The sequence below is a fragment of the Rattus norvegicus genome, chromosome 3 (genome assembly GCF_021556685.1).
Source record: "Rattus norvegicus strain SHRSP/BbbUtx chromosome 3, alternate assembly SHRSP_T2T, whole genome shotgun sequence".
In the NCBI taxonomy this organism is placed as follows: domain Eukaryota; kingdom Metazoa; phylum Chordata; class Mammalia; order Rodentia; family Muridae; genus Rattus; species Rattus norvegicus.
The window spans coordinates 15,183,783-15,206,987 of NC_141536.1; the positions used below are offsets into that span (position 1 = coordinate 15,183,783).

Genomic DNA, 23,205 nt, shown 5'->3' on the forward strand with positions numbered 1-23,205 from the left:
CCAGCCCTCACTCCTTATCTCTACATTCTGATGTATCTATGAGAGGAAAGACAATTGCTCGGTTCATATGAAAGAACACGGCAGGGGCTTGGGACTTAGCTCAGCAACAGTGTTTGCCTGGTGCATGCAAGGCCTTGGGATCCATACCCAACACCACAAAACAAAACGGGTGGACCCACAAGGCAGGGCATCTGGGAACTCTCAGACAGGGATGCAGGACCTCCCGGCACACAAAATCCCAGTGGTAAGATGAATTCTCTAAGACTTGGAAGCGGGAGGCTTCATTCTTCTTTCCCAGGGCTCCAGGCTGGAGGACGGGTGTCCCACCCCAGTGAACCCAGGCAGTAACAGGGCCGAGAAAGAAAACTTATTTATAGTAAAATTAAAAGGCAGCATCTTTTTTTTTCATAAAAGAAACATAGTATATGACATCTCAAAATTTACGAAAAAATAATTTCTATCTAAATCTATAAAGAGGGGTTGCAGAGAATAAGAATGAATGTTTTTGATTTATTCAAAGTTTTGATCTAAAACCTTAATGAAATCTACCACCTTTATTACAAGGGGACTGACGGGTCTTGAGTGGAAAGAAACAGGGTCAAGAAAGATGGCACTGGACACTGGAGAGTGACCCAAACTGGCTGAGGGTGCAGGTTTGGTCCGGTAGATCGCTGCCTGGCTGAAGGCGCGCTTTGTTGGAACTGAACGTGGGCGCTGTTTGAACAGTACAAATCTGCATAAGAAAACTAAGGAGGACCACGGGACACAGACTCTATTTCAAATCAATGATGTCTTCCTCAGAGGAGGCCGTGAGCTGGAAGGGGCTGCTGCCTGTGCCCGGGCTGCCCTCTTTGTCCAATACAGGGTCCTGCTCAGAGCTTGTCGAGTGGTTCTGGCCCTCGGGAATGGCTTCTGACGCTGGACTTTCCAACACTCCCGATGGGATCCTGGAAGACAGAAGCTGCTGTCACAGGGTGACTTCCTGTGGGCCTCCCTAGCAGTCTGTGAAGCCCGTCTTCTCCGTGTCTCTGGCCACTCAGCCTGCTCAGAGCACTGACTCAGGGTCCCGTTATCCGTCCCCATTCTCACCATCTGGTCCTAGCCAGCCCTGGGCTGTATGCGTCCTGTTCTTGACCCCCAGCAAAGTGCACCTTCCACCTGCCTTTCTACCGTTATTATTATTGTGTTGTTTGTGTGTCTATGTTGTTGATCATTATTTTTTTTTTTTTCGGAGCTGAGGACCAAACCCAGGGCCTTGTGCTTGCTAGGCAAGCACTCTACCACTGAGCTAAATCCCCAACCCCCATTGTTTTTACTTTTATTTGATGCAAATGATGCTTTGTATGTGTGGATATTGTTATACCATGTGCATCTCTGTGCTCTCGGAGGCTTGAAAAGGGCACCAGATCCTCTAGAATTAGAATTACAGATAATTCTGACCTATCTCGTGGGTATTGGGAATCGAACCTGGGTCCTTTAAGATCAAACAATAAATGCTGCTAACTGCAGCATTAATATTATTACTGTGAGAGGGTCAGGCTGGCCTTGAACTTGCAGTGATTCTTCCGTCTCTGCCTCCCGGGCGCTGATACTCCAGGCCTGAGCCATCATGCCCAGCTACTTGCAGTGGGTTTACTGTTGTTGATTAAGACTCTATTTGCCGGGTGGTGATGCTGCACACCTTTAATGCCAGCATTCAAGAGGCAGACGCAGAGGCAAATGATCTCTGAGTTTGAGGGCAGCCTAGTCTACAGAGTGAGTTCCAGGACATCTAAGGTACATAGAGAAACTGTCTCAAAAAAGCGAAATTTAAAAAAATAAGATTCTTGGGGTTGGGGATTTAGCTCAGTGGTAGAGCGCTTGTCTAGCAAGCGCAAGGCCCTGGGTTCGGTCCCCAGCTCTGGAAAAAAAAATAAGATTCTCTATTTTAATTTTTGATATTTTGAGACAGGGTCTCATTTTGTAGCTCTGGCTGGCCCAGAACTGATTATTTAGAGCACACTGGCCTTGATCTCAAAGACATCTGCCTTTGTGGCCGAATGCTGGGTTTTAAAGCATGTGCCATCATGCCCAGCCTGGCTTTAAAAATATATATTTAGGGCTGGAGAGATGGCTCAGCGGTTAAGAGCACCCGACTGCTCTTCCAGAGGTCCTGAGTTCAATTCCCAGCAACCACATGGTGGCTCACAACCATCTGTAAGGAGATCCGATGCCCTCTTCTTTAAAAAAAAAAACAGGGGCTGGGGATTTAGCTCAGTGGTAGAGCGCTTACCTAGGAAGCGCAAGGCCCTGGGTTCGGTCCCCAGCTCCGAAAAAAAAGAACCAAAAAAAAAAAAAAATATATATATATATATATATATATATATATATATATATATTTAGGGGGTTGGGGATTTAGCTCAGTGGTAGAGCGCTTACCTAGGAAGCGCAAGGCCCTGGGTTCGGTCCCCAGCTCCGAAAAAAAAGAACCAAAAAAAAAAAAAAAATATATATATATATATATATATATATATATATATATATATTTAGGGGGTTGGGGATTTAGCTCAGTGGTAGAGCGCTTGCCTAGCAAGGGCAAGGCCCTGGGTTCGGTCCCCAGGTCCGAAAAAAAGAAAAAAGAAAAACAAAGAAAAGGAAAAAAATATATTTAATATTTATTTTTTATGCATAGTTATTTATCTGTCTGTACCATTTGAGTGCCTGCTGCCAGAAGGCGGCATTGGATGCCCAGAAGCGAGAGTTACAGGTGGTTGTGAAGAGCCATGTGGGTGCTGGGAACTTCTGTCCTCTGTAAGAGCAGCCCGTGCTCTCACCCACAGTCCTCTCTAGCTCCCTTACTGCCCTTTAAGTTTCACGGCTCACCTATGGCTGGCTGAGATGATGTCATTATGGTGAGATCTGTTTCTCCACAGGAGGCTGAAGCAGGAGTGAGGCTGGCTCTTCTGACCAGGCAGGCTCGTGCTTCTGTAACTGGGGTATGGGAGGCTCTCTGCCCAGATAGCAGACACCTCACTGCATCATCTGCCACTCTGCCATGAGGGATGGATGGCCTGCTGCTGAATGCCTGTGACCCTCTGCAGGTGGACGAGACCTGGTCCCCTCCCTGTCTCCCCCAGCTCAGTGCTGAGTAAAGAGTGCGGCTTGGACAGGTGTTCTGTCCTCTCCTGAAGGAGCGCAGGCGCTGCTGCTGAAGGAAACAGCAGGCAGCAGGCTGTGAGTCGTGCATCCTGCACTGCTTTCAGAAGGGCTCTCCCTGCTCACAGGGCCACCAGTTCTGGAAGAGTCTGGCCCTAACTCTAACTCTCACTAAGTGTGATGGTTTGTGTATGCTCGGCCTAGGGAGTGGCACTATTAGAAGGTGTGGCCTTGTTGGAGTAAGTGTGGGCTTTAAGACCCTCATCCTTGCTGCCTGGAAGCCATTCTTCCACTATCAGCCCTCAGATGAAGATGTAGAACTCTCAGTTCCGCCTGCACCATGCCTGCCTGGATGCTGTCTTGTTCCCACCTTGATGATAATGAACTGAACCTCTCAAACTGTAAGCCAGCCCCAATTAAATGTTGTCCTTGTAAGAGTTGCCTTGGTCATGGTGTCTGTTCATGGCAGTAAAACCCTAACTAAGACACTAAGCAATCTTAATTTTTGTGTATCTTCATCAAACTAGTGGGCCAAAAATGGTCCCTTCAGAGTCACCAGTGGGAGGGGGACAAGCAAGAGTAACAGGCATGTGTGTGTGCATCTGTGTGACTATGATCAGAATACATTAGATACATGTTTCTCTCTAGGGCTGGGTGTGGTGGTGTATGTCTTCAATCCCAGCGTTAGGGAAATAGGCAGGAAGATCTCTGTGAGTCTGAAGCCAGCCTGGTCTATATAGTGGGTTCTAGGTTAGCCAGGGCCAAAGAGTGAAACCTAGTGTTGAGACAGTGTTGAGACAGTGTTGAGAAAGGCTCTGCATCTGTGTTGACAGGAAAGGTTCTGGACCCCTTCTAGAGTGATATGGATCAGGTATGACAGGGGGAGACCTCCTGAAAAACTAGAAAAATGCAAGAGAATCAAATAAGGCAGGTAAAGATTCTTTGTGCCATCCTTCACGTGGCATGAATGAGGACTCATTATAACCAGTTATTAATAAAATTAACTCATAACAAGACAGCTGCCTGTCACATGCTCAACAAGGACCATCTTTTCTTTTTTTTTTTTTTTTTTTGGTTCTTTTTTTCAGAGCTGGGGACCGAACCCAGGGCCTTGCGCTTCCTAGGTAAGCGCTCTACCACTGAGCTAAATCCCCAGCCCAACAAGGACCATCTTTAACTCATCTGTGCACCCTGCACAATCCATATGGATATCTTAATGAGACTAGCATTTCGGTTGTGAGATTTATCTACTACAGAATACACAGCTTTGGTGAGATTTATCCTCAGAGATGCTGAACTGACCTGCTAGGATTCCAGGTCACTTTGCCTCGTTCAACCTTTCAAATGGATCTAGTCAGAACTTCAGTCAAGCCCTGAGCCTTCTAAGCATGCGGAGACTGGATAACAGATACTAAAGTTAGCTTTCTTAAAGTCTAACCGAATTTTCTAATTTTCCTTCCCTTTCTAAGAGTTTTTTGTTGTCCCTGTTCAGCCAAAAGAAGTTATATAGAGTCGTCAGCCCAATTCCCTGGGTTTGGGGGTCTGGTAATGGTTGTTACAAATAATAAAAGAGTTGTCATTTTAAGGGATAATTTAGGAATGGTCATAATTTTGAACAGGGAAGAAATAGGTAGGATTAATTGTGTAGCCATAATCTTAATTGGTATAAATCTTTGATAAAAAGTTACATTGGTACAAAGTTTGTTTTGATAGGGGTTTAAGGTTTTCATTGGTATGGATTTCTTATATCAATACAACTCATTTAAGAATATAAAGCTTAGGGTTGGGGATTTAGCTCAGTGGTAGAGCGCTTGCCTAGCAAGCGCAAGGCCCTGGGTTCGGTCCCCAGCTCCGAAAAAAAAAAAAAAAAAAAAGAATGTAAAGCTTAGACCCAGTCCTTCTATAACTGCTGTTACAAACTGTTTTTAGTTGAGTAAGCAATACAAGTTAGGGGCCAGATAGCAAACTCATGGTTGTGTTAGATTCTGACTGAATTATAAAAGGGTGTTTTCAATATATTTCAGTTAGAAATGGCTGAGAGTAGTCAAGGTTGAACTTTCAGATTACTTTATATATATAATCTTCAAAAACATCAGAAATCCACAGAATGTGACATTTAATATTATTTAATTATTTGACAATGAGACATGTCTGTTCTTCACAGCACCCTCTTCTTGGTTCAAAGAAGAATTGGGCATCTTCACACCCTCCAAGTGGCAAGGCAGCCACTGGGCAGAAATTGCCTGTTTGATCTGCAGATGAAACAGTGCCCAGGAAAAGGACACATTATGCAAAATAGTGCACTGTTGGCTCTGCCAAGACAGGGTAAGCAGTCCTTAATAATTCTGTTTTGCAGGGGTCTGTCAGATAGATGATCCTGGGCTAGAAGGCCAAAGACTGATTCTCCAAAGTTTCGAGGAATGAGGGGCTCTCCAGGTAGTCAGCTGTCTCTCCAGTTGTTTGAGAAGCTATGTTTGGGTGCTTCCTATATACCCAGGTGATGTTTAAGTTGTTCTCAGAAATCTGATGGGGTTGAAGATTAGTTTTAGTCTAATAATCAAACTCAAGTTGTTTAACATTGGGAGAGAGGTTTTAGGTTGGAAGACATGGCTTTCAGATAGGGCTACAGGCTAAAATCTAAATATAATCTAGGGATAGAATCATAATTCTTTCAGTTAGGAATGGTGGTAGTGTACTTTATCTAATTGACAAACATAATAGACTATATGTCATTTGTCTATCATACTATATAACTGTTGTGATTGTTATGTTTTTGTTCAATTTATGTCTGAGAAGAGGGGCTGGAGAGATGGCTCAGTGGTTAAGAGCACTGGCTGCTCTTCCAGAGGTCCTGAGTTCAATTCCCAGCAACCACATGGTGGCTTACAACCACCTGTAATGAGATCTGATGCTCTCTTCTGGTGTGTCTGAAGATAGCTGCAGTGTACTCATAAATAAAATACATCTTTAAAAAACATTTTTAAAAAGTTTTTTAAATTTATTTTTTTTATTGGACAGAAAGGGTGAGGTGTAGGGGGTAGTCCTATTCCCCAATTGGTTCTTGATCTATCAGTAAAGAAAGCCTTGGGCCAATTGTTGGGCAGAAGGTACAGGCAGGACTTCCAGGCCCCTGAAGGTAGGGTGGGGAATACAGGGGATGGGGGGCAGTTTGAGGTGCTTTGGGGAGAGGAGAACTGGGCAACCATGTGAGGTCTCAGGAGGAGCTGGGGTCTGTGGCCACTATTACAGGCGGGTGGTCATGGATGTTTGGCAGGGCCTAGATGGAACTAGCCACTGAAGTTTAGGGCGGGTAGGAGGTACAGAGCTAAGAGGATAGATAAGGGCAAGTTTTCCAGGTGGGAGATAGAAGCTCCCAGCAATTGTGTCAAGAAGGCAAGTAGAAAAGGAACAAATTGTGTATCTTTTGTCCAAGGATTCATGGGAAGCTGGGTGGGGGCTGGTATCATGGTCACCTCCTGGAGTAAGGGTGGGTAGAGATTCAAAACTACACTACAAAAAAGTCTCTTTCTGTCTTGTTTATCTCTCATACACATGTGTACACACATGTGTACAGTTTTGTGAGTGTCAGGCAAGGCTCTAGCTGAGCTGTCTATAGCCTCTCATTATATTTTAGTGAACATTTGTTTGATTGCTGGTGACAGTGTCCTCTTGTCTCAGCCCTGTGGTGTTAGCTGTCCTCTCTGGGACCTTCATAGTGGGATGGGTGCTGACCTTGCAGGGTGCTGGGCTAGTAGACTCTTAGTGTTGGTATTCTTTCTAGGTTCCTCCCTACAGTTACCTGGCAACAGCCAAGTGTGCCTGACTCACTATAGAAGTAGCTGCTTGTCCACTCCTCACTCTCTTATCCTCTTACTGTCTTACTCCCTGCCCCCCTTTTCCCTCTTTCTCCATCCCTCTCCCCCCTCTCTCCATGTGTTCCTGGCCAGCCTCTACCCCCCCCCCTTTCTCTGTCTCTATTCCATCCTCAACTCCCCTTCCCATGCCCTAAATAAACGATTCCATACTATATCTGTGTGGCTGGTCCCTCAGGGGAAGGGGTCCTCAGCATGGGCCCACAGAGGCACCCTTCCACCTGACCATACCCAGCTCCATCCAACAGATCCTGGTTCTTTCCTTCTTCTTTATAAAACACAACACCTGGGCGTGCTGGTGTCCACTAGCCACCATACAGCAGTGCAGGGCCACCTTCTTCTTACCTGTCACTGCTAGCTGACCTCATAGTCTCTGGCTTGGGGCTTCCTTGGCTTTCTTCCAACCGCTTCCGGGTTTTTGATTTAGCCCTTGGTGCTCCTTCTGACTTGGGCCCACCATCATCAGAGAGGCCTGCAGTACAGAGGAAAATCACAGGCCAGCAGGCCATTACCATAGGGGGCAGAAAGTTCTTTGCAAATTTCACACAAGCATATGATATGTTTTGACCACATCTATCCCTTCTCCCTCCATTTTCCCTGCCTACTTCACTTTATTTTATTTTTTAGTTTTTTGAGACAGGCTTTCTCTTTGTAGCTCTGGCAGTCCTAGATTTGCTTTGTAGACCAGGTTGGCCTCAAACTCAGAGATCCACCTGTGTCAGCCTTTGAACTGCTGGGATTAAAGGTGCACACCACCTTCTGTTCTCATTGGTACATTGTGAGACCCAAGACAGTAGCAAAGATGACAGATTGTTTTTCGAGTAGTTTTCTTGTTGGTGAAGTTTTCTTTCTCTGATCGTAAAGTATACATACACTGCAATACACAAGTCCTGGAGAAGCCTAATACAAGCAGCCAAGTCCCTAAAGTCCTGTAGTGATCCTAGGAACTGCCTGCCCCTTCCTCCCCTCCATGGAACATGGCTTGGTCAGCTGATGCAGGAAGAGAGGCCAGCAGCATCCCTGGAGGAAATGGTCGGGTGTGGATTATGATTGATGGATTAATAAATCTCTTCTGAGAGGGAGTTTGTTTAAATTGTTTTATCATGTTATTTATTTGGGGATGAGAGGACAGCTTGAGTCAGCTCTGTTCTTTAGTCATGTATGTCCTGGGGCTCCAACTCACATGTAAAGCTTGAAGGAGTATTTGAAGCTCTGAGCCACCTCACCGGCCCGTGGTCCCCATTAACCTCTGGTTTTGACCTCTGGTCTAGTTATAAGCTGGGACACAGCCTGGCGGAGGTGATTACCTAGCAGCTCCCTGCGGGTCCTGCTTGCTATCTCTTTAATTTCCATGCGGGAGAGGGACAAGGAATGTGTGACAGGAATGGCGGCGACTCCAAGGCCGATGGAGGTGGGCGGGGTGATGACCTTGGAGACTAAGGGCGATTTCAGAGGTCGCTCGATGCTTCTGCCCACAAGGTTTCTAAGTGGAATCTTGTACAGATTTTTAGACTGAATTTCACCTGAAACACAATTTGGAAAAGACCAGAACTTTAGGCTCATGTTATTTACAACAGAACTTCTTCCTTTACAAGTTTTCAAGTACGAGCCGGGCAATTGTGATGCACGCCTTTAACTCCAGCACTCAGGAGGCAGAGGCAGGTAGGTCTCTGACTTTGAGGCCAGCCTAGTCTATAGAGAGAGCCCAGAACAGCCGGGGCTACACAGAGAAACCCTGTCTTAAAAAATAAAACAAAAAAAAACAAAAAATAAATAACAACAATAAAATCACCAAACCAAACAAAGCTCCCCCCAAAGTTTTAAATTACATTTATTGAATGTGTGTGTGTGTGTGTGTGCGCGTGTGCGTGTGCACACGTGTACCTCTATGGAGGTCAGGAGTTACAGGACTCAGGTATCTATTCTCATTTGACACAGGGATTCAAGTCAGTTCATCAGGCCTGATGACAAGTGCCTGTACCTGCAGGACCATCTTGCTGGCTTGAAAATAATTTCTTGTTCCTTAATAACATTAGCATGAAGAAACCCCTTTCTCTTTTTTCTATTAACTTACTTTTTTATTCAGTTTTCATCCTGATTGTTGCAAAGCTTCCCTTTTTCTGAGTGAATTTTTTTTTTTTTTGGTTCTTTTTTTCGGAGCTGGGACCGAACCCAGGGCCTTGCACTTCCTAGGTAAGTGCTCTACCACTGAGCTAAATCCCCAGCCCTTTCTGAGTGAATTTGATAAAATACACTGGTTGTCAGTTGTGCTCGCACAGAAAAATAGGTGAGGCAAGGAGAGCAAGGGCCTGTGCCTGGGACACTCATCCTAACAAAAAGTGATAAAGAGGATGGATGGACAGATGGATGGAGCAAAAATGCACACGAAACCCTTGCTGTTCCCAGCCCTGCAGGAGTCTGGTAAAAGCCTCTGGGGAAAATGAGCAAAGCTAGAGTGACACACTGAGGCCTGAGGGCTGCAGATTTAGCTTGAAACTCACTAGCACCGTCCCCACCCATGAGGAACACATGAAACTTGCAGCTGGATGCCCTCTGGCCTATTTCCCTTTTCCACACTGAGGCAGTGCCTTGCATGATGGGATTTCTTCTCTTTGTGTTTGTTGCTTGAGTGCATGTGGAATTCTCTGTCTCACTCAACCTCACAAATGCTGGGCATGCAACCAAGCAAGTCTTCCTTTTTTACTGGCTTTTGATAGTGACAATGTCAATAACTTCTATCCCTACTTTGAATTTTTGTTTTTTGTTTTTGTTTTCCAAGACAGTATTTTTCTGTGTAGCCCTGGCTGTCCTGGAACTCACAGAGATCCACCTGCCTCTGCCTTCTGAGTGCTGGGATTAAAGGCGTGTGATGCTATGCCCGGCCTGAATAGTACTTCTTTAGCAGTGATTATGTCTAATTCTGACAATAAGCCTAAGACATGAGGCCCTAAAGCATCTATTAAGACGACAGGACAAGCTAGATTTTACCTTCCCCCAGGGAAGAAGGAAACAGTGGAGTGTCCCGGGCCGGTGGTGTCTGAGGAGATGTGTGTGCACTGGCCCCCTTTGAGCTGCCTCCAGATGAGCCCTCATGCACAGTTGTGGCTGCTGTGAAGTATATATCTGACTGGAAAGGAAGAGGAAGTGTTAGCAGCTGCCTTGAATGCCTGACTGGTTCCCAGGCTAGGGTATGACTTCCTGACTCAGCGGAGCAGGCAGTGCAGGCCTGTGTCTGACTTTTCCCCAAGTATTTGCTTCCCTCCTCTCTGCACTTGCCTCACATCTGCACACACAACACAACACACACACACACACACACACACACACACACACACACACACACACTTCTCTCAGGAGTCTCAGAATTGGGACAGAGCTGGGGGAATTCCATCAGGACCATTGTGCAGTGGGAAAATGGAGGCTTGCTCCACTCAGTCAGTAGAGACTCCACATGCCTAAATGTGCTGATTTTGGTAACCCCAGTCATGGGACATAACATGAGTCTCTGAGAGCCAACTCTCGGGAATTTCACAAGTGAGAGCTTAAACATGGCTAGCAATAATAATATTTTAAAGCTATGAAATTAGCTTTGTGTTGTAGTGTTTATCCACATGTGTGTGCAATATGCATGACTATGTAGCTGCATGGAGGATGAGGGAGGAGGGATGGAGGGAGGAGGGAGGAGGGATCCTGCTCCATCTCTCTGCACCTTCCTTTCTTAGGACTGGGTCTCTCGCTGAACCTGGAGCTAGGCTGGTGTCTAGTAAACCCTAGTCACCCACCCGTCTCTGTCCCTTATTGCACCAGGCATGTTTGTGACCACACTCAGAATTTCACATGAGTGCTGGGCATTGAACTCAGGTCCTCATGCTTGCTCTACAAACACTTTACCTGAGGAACCTCTCCCCAGACCAAATGGTATAAACTTAAATATGTCAGAGATAATGATCCTCAGCATCAGAATTCAGCTGTTCTTAATTATTCGGCTATATTTACTGTTATTTGGGAACTGCTATGCGGCTCTTCCTGACTCTGGTGTCATCACATCCAGTGGATGGGCTCTCAGCACCACAGACACCGTATGAGCTGGGATGAAAATGTGTCTAGGGCTACATCTGGAGTAAGTTCTGGTTTAAGAGGTGTGATTTTTTTCTGGTGATAAATATTTTTTAAAACTTGCTTAGTTTTTTTTTTTTTTTTGGTTCTTTTTTTCAGAGCTGGAAAACTTGCTTAGTTTTATATATGTGTGTGCGGCCCCAAGTATATGTCCTAAGCACTATGTACATGCAGGAGCCCAAGGACTGGATCCCCTGGAATAGACATTGTGAGCCACCACATAGGTACTGGGAACTGAACCAGGGTCCTTTGCAAGAATACTAAGGGGTCTTAACCACTGAGCTAGCTCTCTAGCCCAGAAAAATAGCTCAACAGTCGATTGCATATTAGATGTTTTTACTTCTGAGTTAAAGTTTTTTTTTTTTTTTTTTTTTTTGGAGCTGGGGACCGAACCCAGGACCTTGCGCTTGCTAGGCAAACACTCTACCACTGAGCTAAATCCCCAACCCCCCTGAGTTAAAGTTTTACTTGTATCCCAGGCTAGCTTGGATATCACTAGGTACTTGAGACTGGCCTCAAACTCAACAGCAGTCCTCCAAATAGCTTGTAAGTGCTGGGCGTCCATACGTGAGCTACATATCGGGCTCACATCTTGCTGCATGACAGATCTCTTTACATAACACATTGGGACAATAACGAGTAGATCGAGGTAGGAAGCCAACTGTAAACTTAGGGTGGAGTTGAACCTGTGGCGTGGTTATGGATGCAAGGGCTCAGAAAAATCAAAAGTGTATTTTCTGAGAACTAAGTGTTCTAGGTTTTGTGAAGAGCATTATTTTACATTATCTGTAAACTAAGACTGTTACACAGTAAAATCACAGTCCACGTGCACACGTGTACATATGTTTTAAACATGTACATATTTTGGAAGCACCGGCTGTGTGTGTGATGCACACAGCCGCAGTGCAGCGGGGCAGAGGGGCAGCTGCCTCCGACCTGCATGATTAAGATCAGGGGTGAGAAGGGGGCCGTAAGGAATGGGGCAGGGCACGGTCCTGTGGGAGCGAGAGGGGCCTTCGTGAGGTTGAATCACGGTGTGGACACTAGACAAAGACACCCTGGGAAGCCATCTTTTCCAGTGTCCTCTGAGTTGCTGGCGTGGGTTAGTTGATGAGCCATGTTTCACATGGCTGCAACTGAAGCTCGGCAGTAAGCATGGAGGAAGGTGCAGGCTCAGGGAAAGGCCACCAAGCCTGGAGGCCTGCCCTTCAGATCTGGGAGACACACGGTGAAAGGCAGGGGCTAACTGAGGCAGCCTGTCCTCTGATTTTTTTTTTTTAAGATTTATTTATTTTATGTATATGAGTGTACTGTTGCTTTCTTTAGACACACCAGAAGAGGGAATCAGATCTCATTACAGATGGTCATGAGCCACCATGTGGTTGCTGGGAATTGAACTCAGGACCTCTGGAAGAGCAGTCAGTGCTCTTAACCACTGTCCAGCCCCCTGTCCTCTGATTTTTAACGTGTGTTTTGTGGTGCATGCATACAGACACATAGTCACAGACAGACAGACAGACACACACACACACACACACACACACACACACACAGTAATCCCACTGACCAATCCTCACAGCAGCCCTACCCTCCTGGCATTTTGACACAGAACCCCTGTGCTGAGGTCATGAGCAGTTTTTGCTCACTTGACCCCTCTGGATGCTAAGGCCATGAAATTGCATTCCGCTCACCCTGGAGGCTACGAGCTGCAGCTGTGGCACAACCGCCGTGTGGACCAGGTTCCCATTCACCACCAAGCGGATCTCCATGGAGTCGGTGGTGAAGGCCAGGAGGTATGGGAAGGCGCAGACTGCAAGGGAAACAGATGTGTTAATGGGATAGGTGGCCACACTTGCTCAGTCATCATTGTGACTTACCCCACACTCGCCAGAGTGCATCTTGACACCCTTTTGGCATGTGAAGGCTTGGAAAGTTCCCTTTGCCCTTCCTGCCTGGCTCGGCCCATGTGTCTCCAGCACTGTCACCCGTCTCTGTGCCCCTCTGGTCTGTGTTCCAGGCAGTAGTTGTGTCCTTCAGAGCACCCCTGCACTGAGATGCTTCTGTCACAGGTGGAGTTCCTCCTCGCAATATCACGATGACACGCTGACCTCTCGACCACAGCTACCTCTCCACTGTCCCTGTGTTCTCTGACTGGTCCTTCAGCTCGATGTCCACCCTGACCTCCCTCTGTACTCTGCATAGGTGACCTGTCTGTTCTTGGGTATCCTTGGTGACTCTTTCTGCTGTGCTCTCCAGTCCTCTGTGCCTGCTCTCTGCAGTGCTTGATTCAAAGCCCAGAGGGCAGTTTCCACTCCTCCTTTTGGCCTACCTCATCTGTAGTCAGAGCCTGACCAGGTGTGTCTCTCAGGTCTGTTCTCTCAAAGCTCTGCTGTGGGTCTTTTAGCAGACAGGTTTTTTTTTCCTTTTGCTTTTTAGATAAGTTGGCCTTGAATTTGTTAGAGGTCCCTGAACATCGTATGAACCTCCTATCTCCATTACCCATGTGCTGGGGTTACAGGTCCGTGCTGCCACAGCCTGCATCACACCGGGGTGACTCTCTTATACCTACTGTGGCTCCATAAACACAACCTTCACTACTCGTATCCTGGTATTTAGTTTTACAGGTTTTATTCCTATTATTAGTAGTGCTGGGACTAGAATCCAAGGCCTTGTGGCTGCCAGGGAAGCTCTGCTCCTCAGAGCCATGTCTTGGCATCTGCGAACTTGGCTTTACTTTTGAGGTCAGAGGACAACTTGTAAGGGTCAGTTCTCTCCTTTAACCATATGAGTTTGGGTCATCAGAACTCATCAGGCTCCTAGCAAACATCTCTGCCAGCTGAGCCTTCATGCCAGTCCTGGTACTTTTTTCTAACATTTCAGTAGCAGGTATTTTGCCAGCCCCTGAGGTTTTGAAAGCTCGGGTTTCAAGGCAGGTAAGAATAGCACTGAGATATGTGTACTTCTCCCCCAGCTGGTCAGTGTACTAGCTGGAGACCTGGCTTGTGGATTTTAGAAAATGCCTGCTAGGTACTGCCAAATTCTATTTAATTGCTTTCAAATTTCATGTGCCTAGGAACCGAGAAGAGCCAGGGGACATAAGAGTTATCTAACAGCAAACTCCTTGAAGGATGTCCAAGCCCCCAGAATATTCAGTAGTTTGGAAGGAAGTTCCAGTTGTTCACAGGGGACCAAACCCTGCAGGTGGGATCAGTAGGGGCACAGAACCATGATAAGGGTTCTTCTTACCAATTGCATATGGAGCCTGGTTCCAACAGAACTGGAAATCCGATGCCGAGGGTTGAAGCAAAAAAGAGCCACCGTTAAAGGGGCAAACCTTTTTATAGATGCAACTGTCTGCAATGAAAACAAGAGCGACTGGTTTTGTTAGAGATGGGACCTAGATCCCTGCAGCCAGAGTCACAGCAGCTAGGGCAGCTAGGGCAGCTAAGGCAACATCCTCCTAGTAGTTCTCTGTACCCAGGCTGGACTCGACTTTGCAGCAATGCTCCTGCCCCAGCTTCTCATGTGCTATGATTACAAGTGTTAGTCACCATACCCAGCTCTCCCTGCTAGTTTATTACAAATAGCTGTAGTCAACCCTTGAGCCAAACTCTGAGGGTTGTGAGGCAGTTACCATGTATGCTAACAAATGCCATCGAGAGAAAATTTCCGTGTGCTAAGCATGGAAGACTGTCTGACTTCAGAAACTAGATGCTGCTATCCTGTAAGCTCACTTTGCAGATAAACGAAAGGCTGAAAGAGATAAGGTGGTCTGTCCTGAGTCTCATAGCTCTACCAGGGGCAGAGTGTTTGGAGGAAGCTAGGCCAGGCTGCAGAGTCCAAGTGCTTCCTGCCTATGCATACCATCATGCTAGACAAAGATTCAGAATGGGCAGCCCAGGGGTAGAGGAGGCCTTTCTACAAAGCAGGTCACTCTTGAGCCTCACTTGTGACAAGCATAGTGGGAGTTGCATATGCCCCCTTGTCAGGAGACAACATAGGACAAGCTAATAACTAGCAGGTGATCTTTCTGAGATGAGTCTGCCTTGGATTAAAATAATTCAAGACAGATTTGCTCCTATAGACAAGGCCCAGGAGCAAATCATTTTAGGAAAGATTCCTGCTACTAATATGCTTTTCCTGTTGTTATTAAGCATATATAACAATCACTAGGTATTAGCCCACCCTTTTGAGAAGATCTCTGTAGAATCACGAAGATGTCCTGTCTTGTAGTGAAGCTATATAGACAAATAGATGACTTTTTAATTCTTTTTTTTTAAAAAAAGATTTATTTATTATGTATACAGCATTCTGCCTGCATGTACACGTGCAGGCCAGAAGAGGGCACCAGATCTCATTATAGATGGTTGTGAGCCACCATGTGGTGGCTGGGAATTGAACTCAAGACCTCTGGAAGAGCAGACAGTGCTCTTAACCTCTGAGCCATCTCTCCAGCCCCGACTTTTTAATTATTAATTAAATAAGAATTCCTAAAATTATGCCAGTATTTATTAAGCTTTTTATAGTGGGACTGCTAGTAGATCATCCCTGATAAAACTGCAATGAGAGGGTTGGGGATTTAGCTCAGTGGTAGAGTGCTTGCCTAGCAAGCGCAAGGCCCTGTGTTCGGTCCCCAGCTCTGAAAAAAAGAAAAAAAAACTGCAATGAGAATTCTGCCAGTCTCTGTCACCAGTTAATTGCTTCTTCTACTCAGAGCACATTCCAAGAGGTTGTAAAACCATTAACCAAAGGTCATAAAAAGGGACCTTATTACATATTATAGGTGCTGTTATATATTATAGGACTTTATTATTGGTGCTAGGGCAGAAGACCTGGGTTTATCTATACAAAACTTCACTAATAACTTAGTTATGGTTTTTAACTCTCCATGAACCTGTGGAACTGTTACAGGTGATGAATGTTTAGCTAGATAATTACTCCTACTGGATACTGTTGTAAAAGTTTTATTTGATTTATGATTTGAATTTATGTGTAAGCTTGTGATGAACTTTTTACCACATGATCATATATTCTGAATGATGTATAATTACTGAGGACAAAGAGAGGAGTGTGAATTTCCCTTGTTCCACTTAGGATCTTTCCATTTCCCCCTTTTTCTTAGAGAGTTTTCATTGGAAACTTTTTGCAACTTAGAAATAAATGGTGGGTTGGGGATTTAGCTCAGTGGTAGAGCGCTTGCCTAGAAAGCGCAAGGCCCTGGGTTCGTCCTCAGCTCCAAAAAAAAAAAAAAAAAGGAAGAAAAAAAAAAACCTCTCTCTCTCTCTTCCTCTTCCTCTCTCTCTCTAAAAAAAAAAAGAAATAAATGCTAAATTTACTTTTCATTCCAATTTTAGTATATGTGCTGCCGAAACGAGCACTAAATTTACTTTTCAAAATGCCCCTTTTTCTTCCAGTGAGTGACTTCAACTAGCAGGCTGAAAGTTAGAGCTGTGCAGTTCCTGCTGAGATAGGACAAAGGCTACTTTATTTAATCCCCTGCTGTTTTAGCAAGAGGTGCTAAGTGCCAGAGACTGCAGTTTCTGGTCTCAGAGGAACACAGAAGGCAGGTCAGTTACAACAGCATAGTAACTTAGACTTAGATAAGTAAACTTTTTATTATATAGCAATCCTAAATACCTTATAAGTCAAAAGTCTTACCCTCCAACAATGCTCTTCTCCCTCTGCTGCCTTAAGAGGAACCCACAACAAAAAAGAAGACCATGCTGGCCCCTGCACCCACCCTGTAATGGATGATGGAGATTCTTGGCTGTCAACCTGATTATATCTACAGTGTAGTCAAAAGACTAAATCTTTTAAAACTAAAACCAAAACGGGTAGTAAAACCTGTGAGGGATTTTTACTCAATATTTGAAGTGGGAAGATCCACTTCTATTCCAGATCTCTGAGGTGATAAGACCCACCTCCAGTCTGAGGCACACCATCTGCTGACAGCCTATATAATGACATAGAAGAAAGAAGCTCTTGCTTTATGCCTGCTTGCTTGCCCTCCATAGCAAGTTCATTCCTTCACTGGCATTAGAGCCTAGTTCTTTGAAATTCCTGTGTATATTGAAGACCAGCTGAGGGACATCCAGCACCCTAGACTGAACAACTATTGGATTCTTGGGCCTTCTGTTTATAGGCAGCCATTGTTGGATTTGCTGGGGTATAGTCTGCAAGTCATTCTAAAAAATTCCCTTTATATATAATATATTATACATTATTATATATATATGTATATGTATATGAGAAAGATCAATTCTCTAAGTTCTGTTACTCTATAGAACCCTGACTAATATACCCTCCTAACATATTGCTAGAAAACTTGGAACTGAACTTCAGCTGCACTAAGGCCAGTTTAATTCAGTTACCTGATCCTGGTCTATTCTGACCTCTGAATATTAGTGTATGTGGCTCAAATCTTCTCAAAGTAAGAATGTCTTTGTAGAAACAAGATCTCTTCTTATTATAGAAGCTGTTTATGCCTACCCATGTATTTTTTTTAAAAATAACAATGGTAATAATGGTTGCATATATGATTTGAGACAGTGTCTTGCTCTGTAGCTCAGGACTTGCAACCCTCTTGATATGCTCTGTTTATGCAGGTAGGTATTACAGGACTGTACCGCCATGTCTATCTTAACATTAGTGCACTTAAGTTTTGTTTATTTTTCGTTGTATGTATATGAGTGTTTTGTCTGCATTGATATCTATGTACCCCATGTAAACCTGGTGCCTGTGGAGGTCAGAAGAGGACATTGGATCCTCTAAAACTGCAGTCATGGATGGCTGTGAGCCACCATATGGTGCTGGGAACTGAACCCTGGTCCTCCTCTACAAGACAGAGAGCAGTCATTGCTCTTAACCACTGAGCCATCTTTCCAATTTGTTTTAAGGTTTGTATTTATTTATTTATTTATTTATTTATTTTTTATTTATTTATTTATTTATTTATATTTTTGTGGGGTGGGGAGGAGAGGGTCAGTTCGTTCCCTACATAGATGTTTTTTGTTTTTGTTTTTGTTTTTGTTTTTTTTTTTTATTAACTTGAGTATTTCTTATATACATTTCGAGTGTTATTTCCTTTCCCGGTTTCCGGACAAACATCCCCCTCCCCCCTCCCCTTCTTTATGGGCGTTCCCCTCCCCCTCCTCTCCCCCTTGCCGCCCTCCCCCCAACAATCTAGCTCACTGGGGGTTCAGTCTTAGCAGGACCCAGGGCTTCCCCGTCCACTGGTGCTCTTACTAGGATATTTATTGCTACCTATGAGGTCAGAGTCCAGGGTCAGTCCATGTATAGTCTTTAGGTAGTGGCTTAGTCCCTGGAAGCTCTGGTTGCTTGGCATTGTTGTACCTATGGGGTCTCGAGTCCCTTCAAGCTCTTCCAGTTCTTTCTCTGATTCCTTCAACGGGGGTCCTGTTCTCAATTCAGTGGTTTGCTGCTGGCATTCGCCTCTGTGTTTGCTGTATTCTGGCTGTGTCTCTCGGGAGAGATCTACATCCGGCTCCTGTCGGCCTGCACTTCTTTGCTTCATCCATCCTGTCTAATTGGATGACTGTATATGCATGGGCCACACCTACATATAGATGTTTTAACAAAGCCACAGGGCTGCATTCTAAAGATTCGCTGTTTTGAGAAATGCTTGGGCTAAAACTTGTCCCTGTGGGAGCTCAGAGCAGAGAGCTGGTGTTCTACCTTCCCTGGGCTATTCCTTGTTAAGTCTTGAATTTTGAAGATGCTACCTACCAGACAAATTTCTGTGTTGATAACTGGGTTTTCCATTTAATTATAAATTATTTATCAAAGTATCTGATCTATGAGCTATAACTAGAATTGCTACTCTAAAAATTGACGATTCTAGGCTGAAAAACTGTGCTTTTAAAATTTTTAGTTAAACCATATCCAGGAAATAACCTTATTCCCATTTGCTCAAAAATAATTTAAAGAGTTTATTCATTTCATGTATGTGAGTGTTCTGCCTGCCTGTCACCTGTTGCCAACAAGGCCAGAAGAGGGCTTCAGTTCCCCTGGGGCTGGAGGTCACAGATGGTTGTGAGTTGCCATGTGGTACTGGAAACTGAACCTGGGTTCTCTACAAGAAGGACAGATGCTCTTGGTCCCTGAGCCATCTCTCCAACCCCCCACAAGCTCATTAGCACATGAAAAGCTGGAGGAGTGTCTGATACATTTGCTCAGCCCAAATGCCTTCTACCTGACCTAAACTAACATAACTGAGTACACAGGCTTGATTTAGGCTGATTTATTAACAGCAGAGAAATGCAAAAAGTCACAGTTCACAGCTCAGCATGCTGGCTCACATCTCTCATCCTGGCACTCAGGAGGCAGAGGCAGGCAGATCTCTGAGTTCAAGGCTATTCTGGTCTACAGAGTAAATTTCAGGGTAGACACTATGAGACCCCATATCAAAACAAAAATAAAAATTAAAAAATAAGTCAAAAATTCAGGTACTCTAAAATAACAACAGAAACTCATGAAATTACTCTCTGGTCCTAAGCAGCCATGTATACAGTACAAATAAATGCTGTGTTTAGACTTGGGTTCCATTTTCAGGATAACCAGACATGTATGTGGAGCTATCCCAGAGTATAAAATACAAAATCTGAAGCACTCGAGGCCTAGGCACTTCAGATGAGGGGCATTCACTGGTCAGTAACGGAAGATAACATCTGTTACTGAGGTCAAGAGGGTCAGAGGCAAACCCTCCCTAGGCTGAGTCGCTACACAACCCTGAGGAAGGCAGCTCACCTTTCCAAGCCTCCTTCTCCTGGCTCGGGTGGAGGGAGATAACAGCCCACTGTGGGCCACTGTAACTGGGAATCTGAATGACCTGGGACAGCTGGCATACACTAAGGGCCTGCTAGCTAGAAGCCACTGTCTTCACCCCAAACCCTGCAAGCAGGTGCATGGTGGCAGCCCTGGTAAGCGTGCCACTGTGAGGCGTGGGCTGCAGCCGGTGCTGCAGGGAGGGATACAGATTTTAGATGCTCCCTGCTGTGATGACATATCCAGCAATGTTCATTAGATCAGCGGGAGGGAGTAGGGAGACCCTGTTCTACCACCCCCAAAACAGGCTGGTTCGTGCACGAGAGCAGAAGGCTCCCTGACTTACAGTTGTAGCAGAGGAGCAGGCCGGCTTCTCCGTCCTCATACACATCAACAGCTGCAACGAAATTGACCTGCAATGACAGCGGGCAGCGCCATGGAGTGTGGCATCAGGTCCCTGAAGAACTTCCTTAAGCTCTGGGCATCTAGCATTGGCCTTCAGGGTGGACAAAGCCATGTTTGCCCCCCCCCCCCCCATACCTACACCTGGGCCTAGGGTCACAAGGAGCCGCAGGTGTAAGAGCAACCTCTTTGCTCTCTCTCCTCTCTGGGTGGAATGTCCTCACCGCATTTCCCTGCCCCTCCAGAAGCTGTGAGTCCAGCATCCTGCTTGTGTGTTCCTGAATGCCATTTACCCAGAATGCTCAGGGTCACAGGGCTGCCGAATGTGCCACTCACTCCATGCTCACACCAATGTTCCAGCAGACAGCACTGAGCCTGTCTCACAGGACGTGAGGTGAGCGAGCCCCTTAGCTGTGGGACCCACAGACCCAATCTTTTCCTGACATGTCGCCTGGGCCTTCAGTGAGGGCTCTCTGTGCTAACACCCAGTACGTCTCCATTTCTGTCTCCATAAAGACAGCATAAAACAGTGGAGTGGGTCTGGGACATGCTTGGCCCTGGGCTGTCACTGTCCAGATTTGACACAGGGTGCTCGGCCTGGGCTGCAGACATCCCTTGGCCTTCTGGAGCCCAGAAACCCCGCCCTTTGAAGGCAGCTCCATGTGACCCAGCCTCAGGAGCACAGCATGTGCTACAGATGCACAGCATGTACTTTTATTATTATTGTTTTGAGGCAGGGCCTTATGTAGCCCAGGCTGGCCTCAAAATACTATGTAGCCCAGGTTAACTTTGATCTCACAATTCTCCGGGCCCCCTCACCTGACTAGAGGATTTTGAAGCACATCACAGTGACATCTAAAATTAGAAGACACAAGCCCCCACTGTCTTTTATTGCCACCTGTTCCCACCACTGTTGGCTCACCTTGTTGGCCTCTACGTGGTGCAGCCGAAAGGCTTCCCCTGTGCTCTCATTTACCACATCGAACTGATGGCGATACGCCACACAGATGAGGTTGTCGCTCTCCTCTGTTGGCCCATCCACTAAGGCCATCACTGCCGGGGAGTCACACAGACAGATTTCCTGTGTGGACGAGGAAGAGTAGGACACATCAGGACACAGTGGCTGACTTCAGGCCGCCTCTACTGCCTGCCCCTCCTTCCAGAAGAGTCCAACCTGTCTGGCCACAACGGAGCTGTACTTCAAAGTTGGCAGAGGTCTTACTGGACTCCTTCCTGTAATCTCTCCTCAGGTCTCTGACTCCACTCTCTGTCTCATGACTTAGTAATTAAAAACTGCTGACCACTTGGCTGAGAGCCTTGCATGCACCAGGTAGAGTGCCTCACAGATCCTTGTACCAGCCCCTGGAAGTGGGTGTGGTATTACTCTACAGAGGAAGAAACGCTGGCTTGCTTACAGTCACAAAGTTTATGATTTGAACTCTGCGAATCTGATTTAGAGCTCATAGTACTAACTGTTCCACATAAGGATTCATTACAGTGTAATCTTGAGAAGGCAGGCACCTTAGAACGAGATCTTAACCTGCTTTAGTGTAACGGGGAGTGTTCTGTCCCAAGAACAGCAGCAGAAACCTATGAGCATGGTAATTCAGGAGGCCTTCATGAGTGAAAACACCTTAGTTCGCCTGCTGCCACACTTGGCTCTCACTGCTGAAGTTGAGCACACTCCATAGCTTGATGACTTTAGCTGACTTTTGTTTTTATGAAACATGGCCATCCTGGAATTCACTCTGTAGACCAGGCTGGCCTCAAACTCACAGAGATCTGCCTGCCTCTGTCTTTGGAGTGCTGAGATCAAAGCCATGCTCTACCATGCCAACAATTGGAGGGGTTTGTTTGTTTGTTTTGAAAAGAGGTGGGTGATGGGAAGGGACAGTTTTCAGAAGGCTTTGATACCTGCAGACAAAGGTGGCTAGACCCCTCTGCTCTACACCTCTTCTGCTTCTCCAGCTACCAAGACCCGATTCTGGCCTTTGAGCAGGTCTGATCGACACGCTTGGTCCCTGTGTGCTTTTCTACTGCCCAAACCATGTTCTGAATGGTTTAACATTCCACTTCTTTGCATTGAACTTTCCAAAAGTTCCTACCTTCTCCTGAGCCAAAGTCAAAGTCTGTTAAGGCTTCTAGGGCTGCAGACAGTCTGCTTCCAGATTTCTTCAGCTGGTCACTTTATCTCCCAGATCGGTCACTCCTGCCTCACTGTGGCTTCACCAGGGTTCAGGGTCCTTGGCCCTCTGTGTGCGCTTGCCCTCAGCACCCCCTTTCTGCGGCCCTCCTTGCACTCATGCCTCATTGCGCATCTGCTCAGCAGAGCCGGATTCTCCTCACTCTACCGTTACCCATGCTCTCTGCGCCTACGGTTCCTGCTTAGACTCAGCACTTTTTCTTTTTTTCTTTTCTTTTCTCTCTCCCTCTTTCTTTCTTTCTCTCTCTTTCTTCCTTCCTTCCTTTCTTAAGTTGGGGAGATTAGGTTTGAGACATGGTTTCTCTGTGTAACCCTGACTGTCCTGGAACTTGCTTTGTGGACCAGGCTGGCTTTGAACTCACAGAGACCTGCCTACCTTTGCCTCTAGGTGCTGGGATCGAAGCCATGTGCCACAATACCCAGCCTCCGGGTTTGGATCAGGTAGGTGTTTGTCTGCTCATCTAGAAGGCAGGCTCTACGGGAAGAGATACTCTGCCCTGCTTTATGCTCATGCCCAGAACTCGTAGAAACTATTGTGAACGAGCACACAGTACAGCTTAGATGTCTGGACAAGTTAGGGCACAGGAGGCTGGGATCCCAGAGGGGTTACTGAGAAGTGGGACAGGCTTAGGACTAGAGAGGGAGACTGTTAATAACTGGGTCAGGAGATAGCAAGCTGCAGAGCAAACCTAC

The 23,205-nt window shown here is 45.9% G+C and overlaps 1 protein-coding gene across 53 annotated transcripts in view; it reads right to left on the bottom strand.

The window, feature by feature from the left end:
- Nucleotides 1–490: 490 nt before the first annotated feature.
- Garnl3 (GTPase activating Rap/RanGAP domain-like 3) overlaps nt 491–23,205 on the bottom strand; it is a 144,242-nt gene continuing 121,527 nt past the window's right edge. For 37 of the 53 annotated variants that reach the window (XR_015683288.1, NM_001430653.1, XM_087653783.1 and 34 more), the window contains 8 exon segments: nt 21,232–21,390; nt 20,254–20,320; nt 14,370–14,477; nt 12,815–12,933; nt 9,996–10,134; nt 8,315–8,530; nt 7,353–7,479; nt 491–947 (listed from right to left, as the gene is read on the bottom strand). Coding sequence is in view for 50 of the 53 variants with exons in the window: in NM_001430653.1 (NP_001417582.1) it covers nt 773–947; nt 7,353–7,479; nt 8,315–8,530; nt 9,996–10,134; nt 12,815–12,933; nt 14,370–14,477; nt 20,254–20,320; nt 21,232–21,390 (1,110 nt within the window). In the remaining 3 variants the exon portion in view is untranslated. 53 annotated transcript variants of the gene reach the window in all.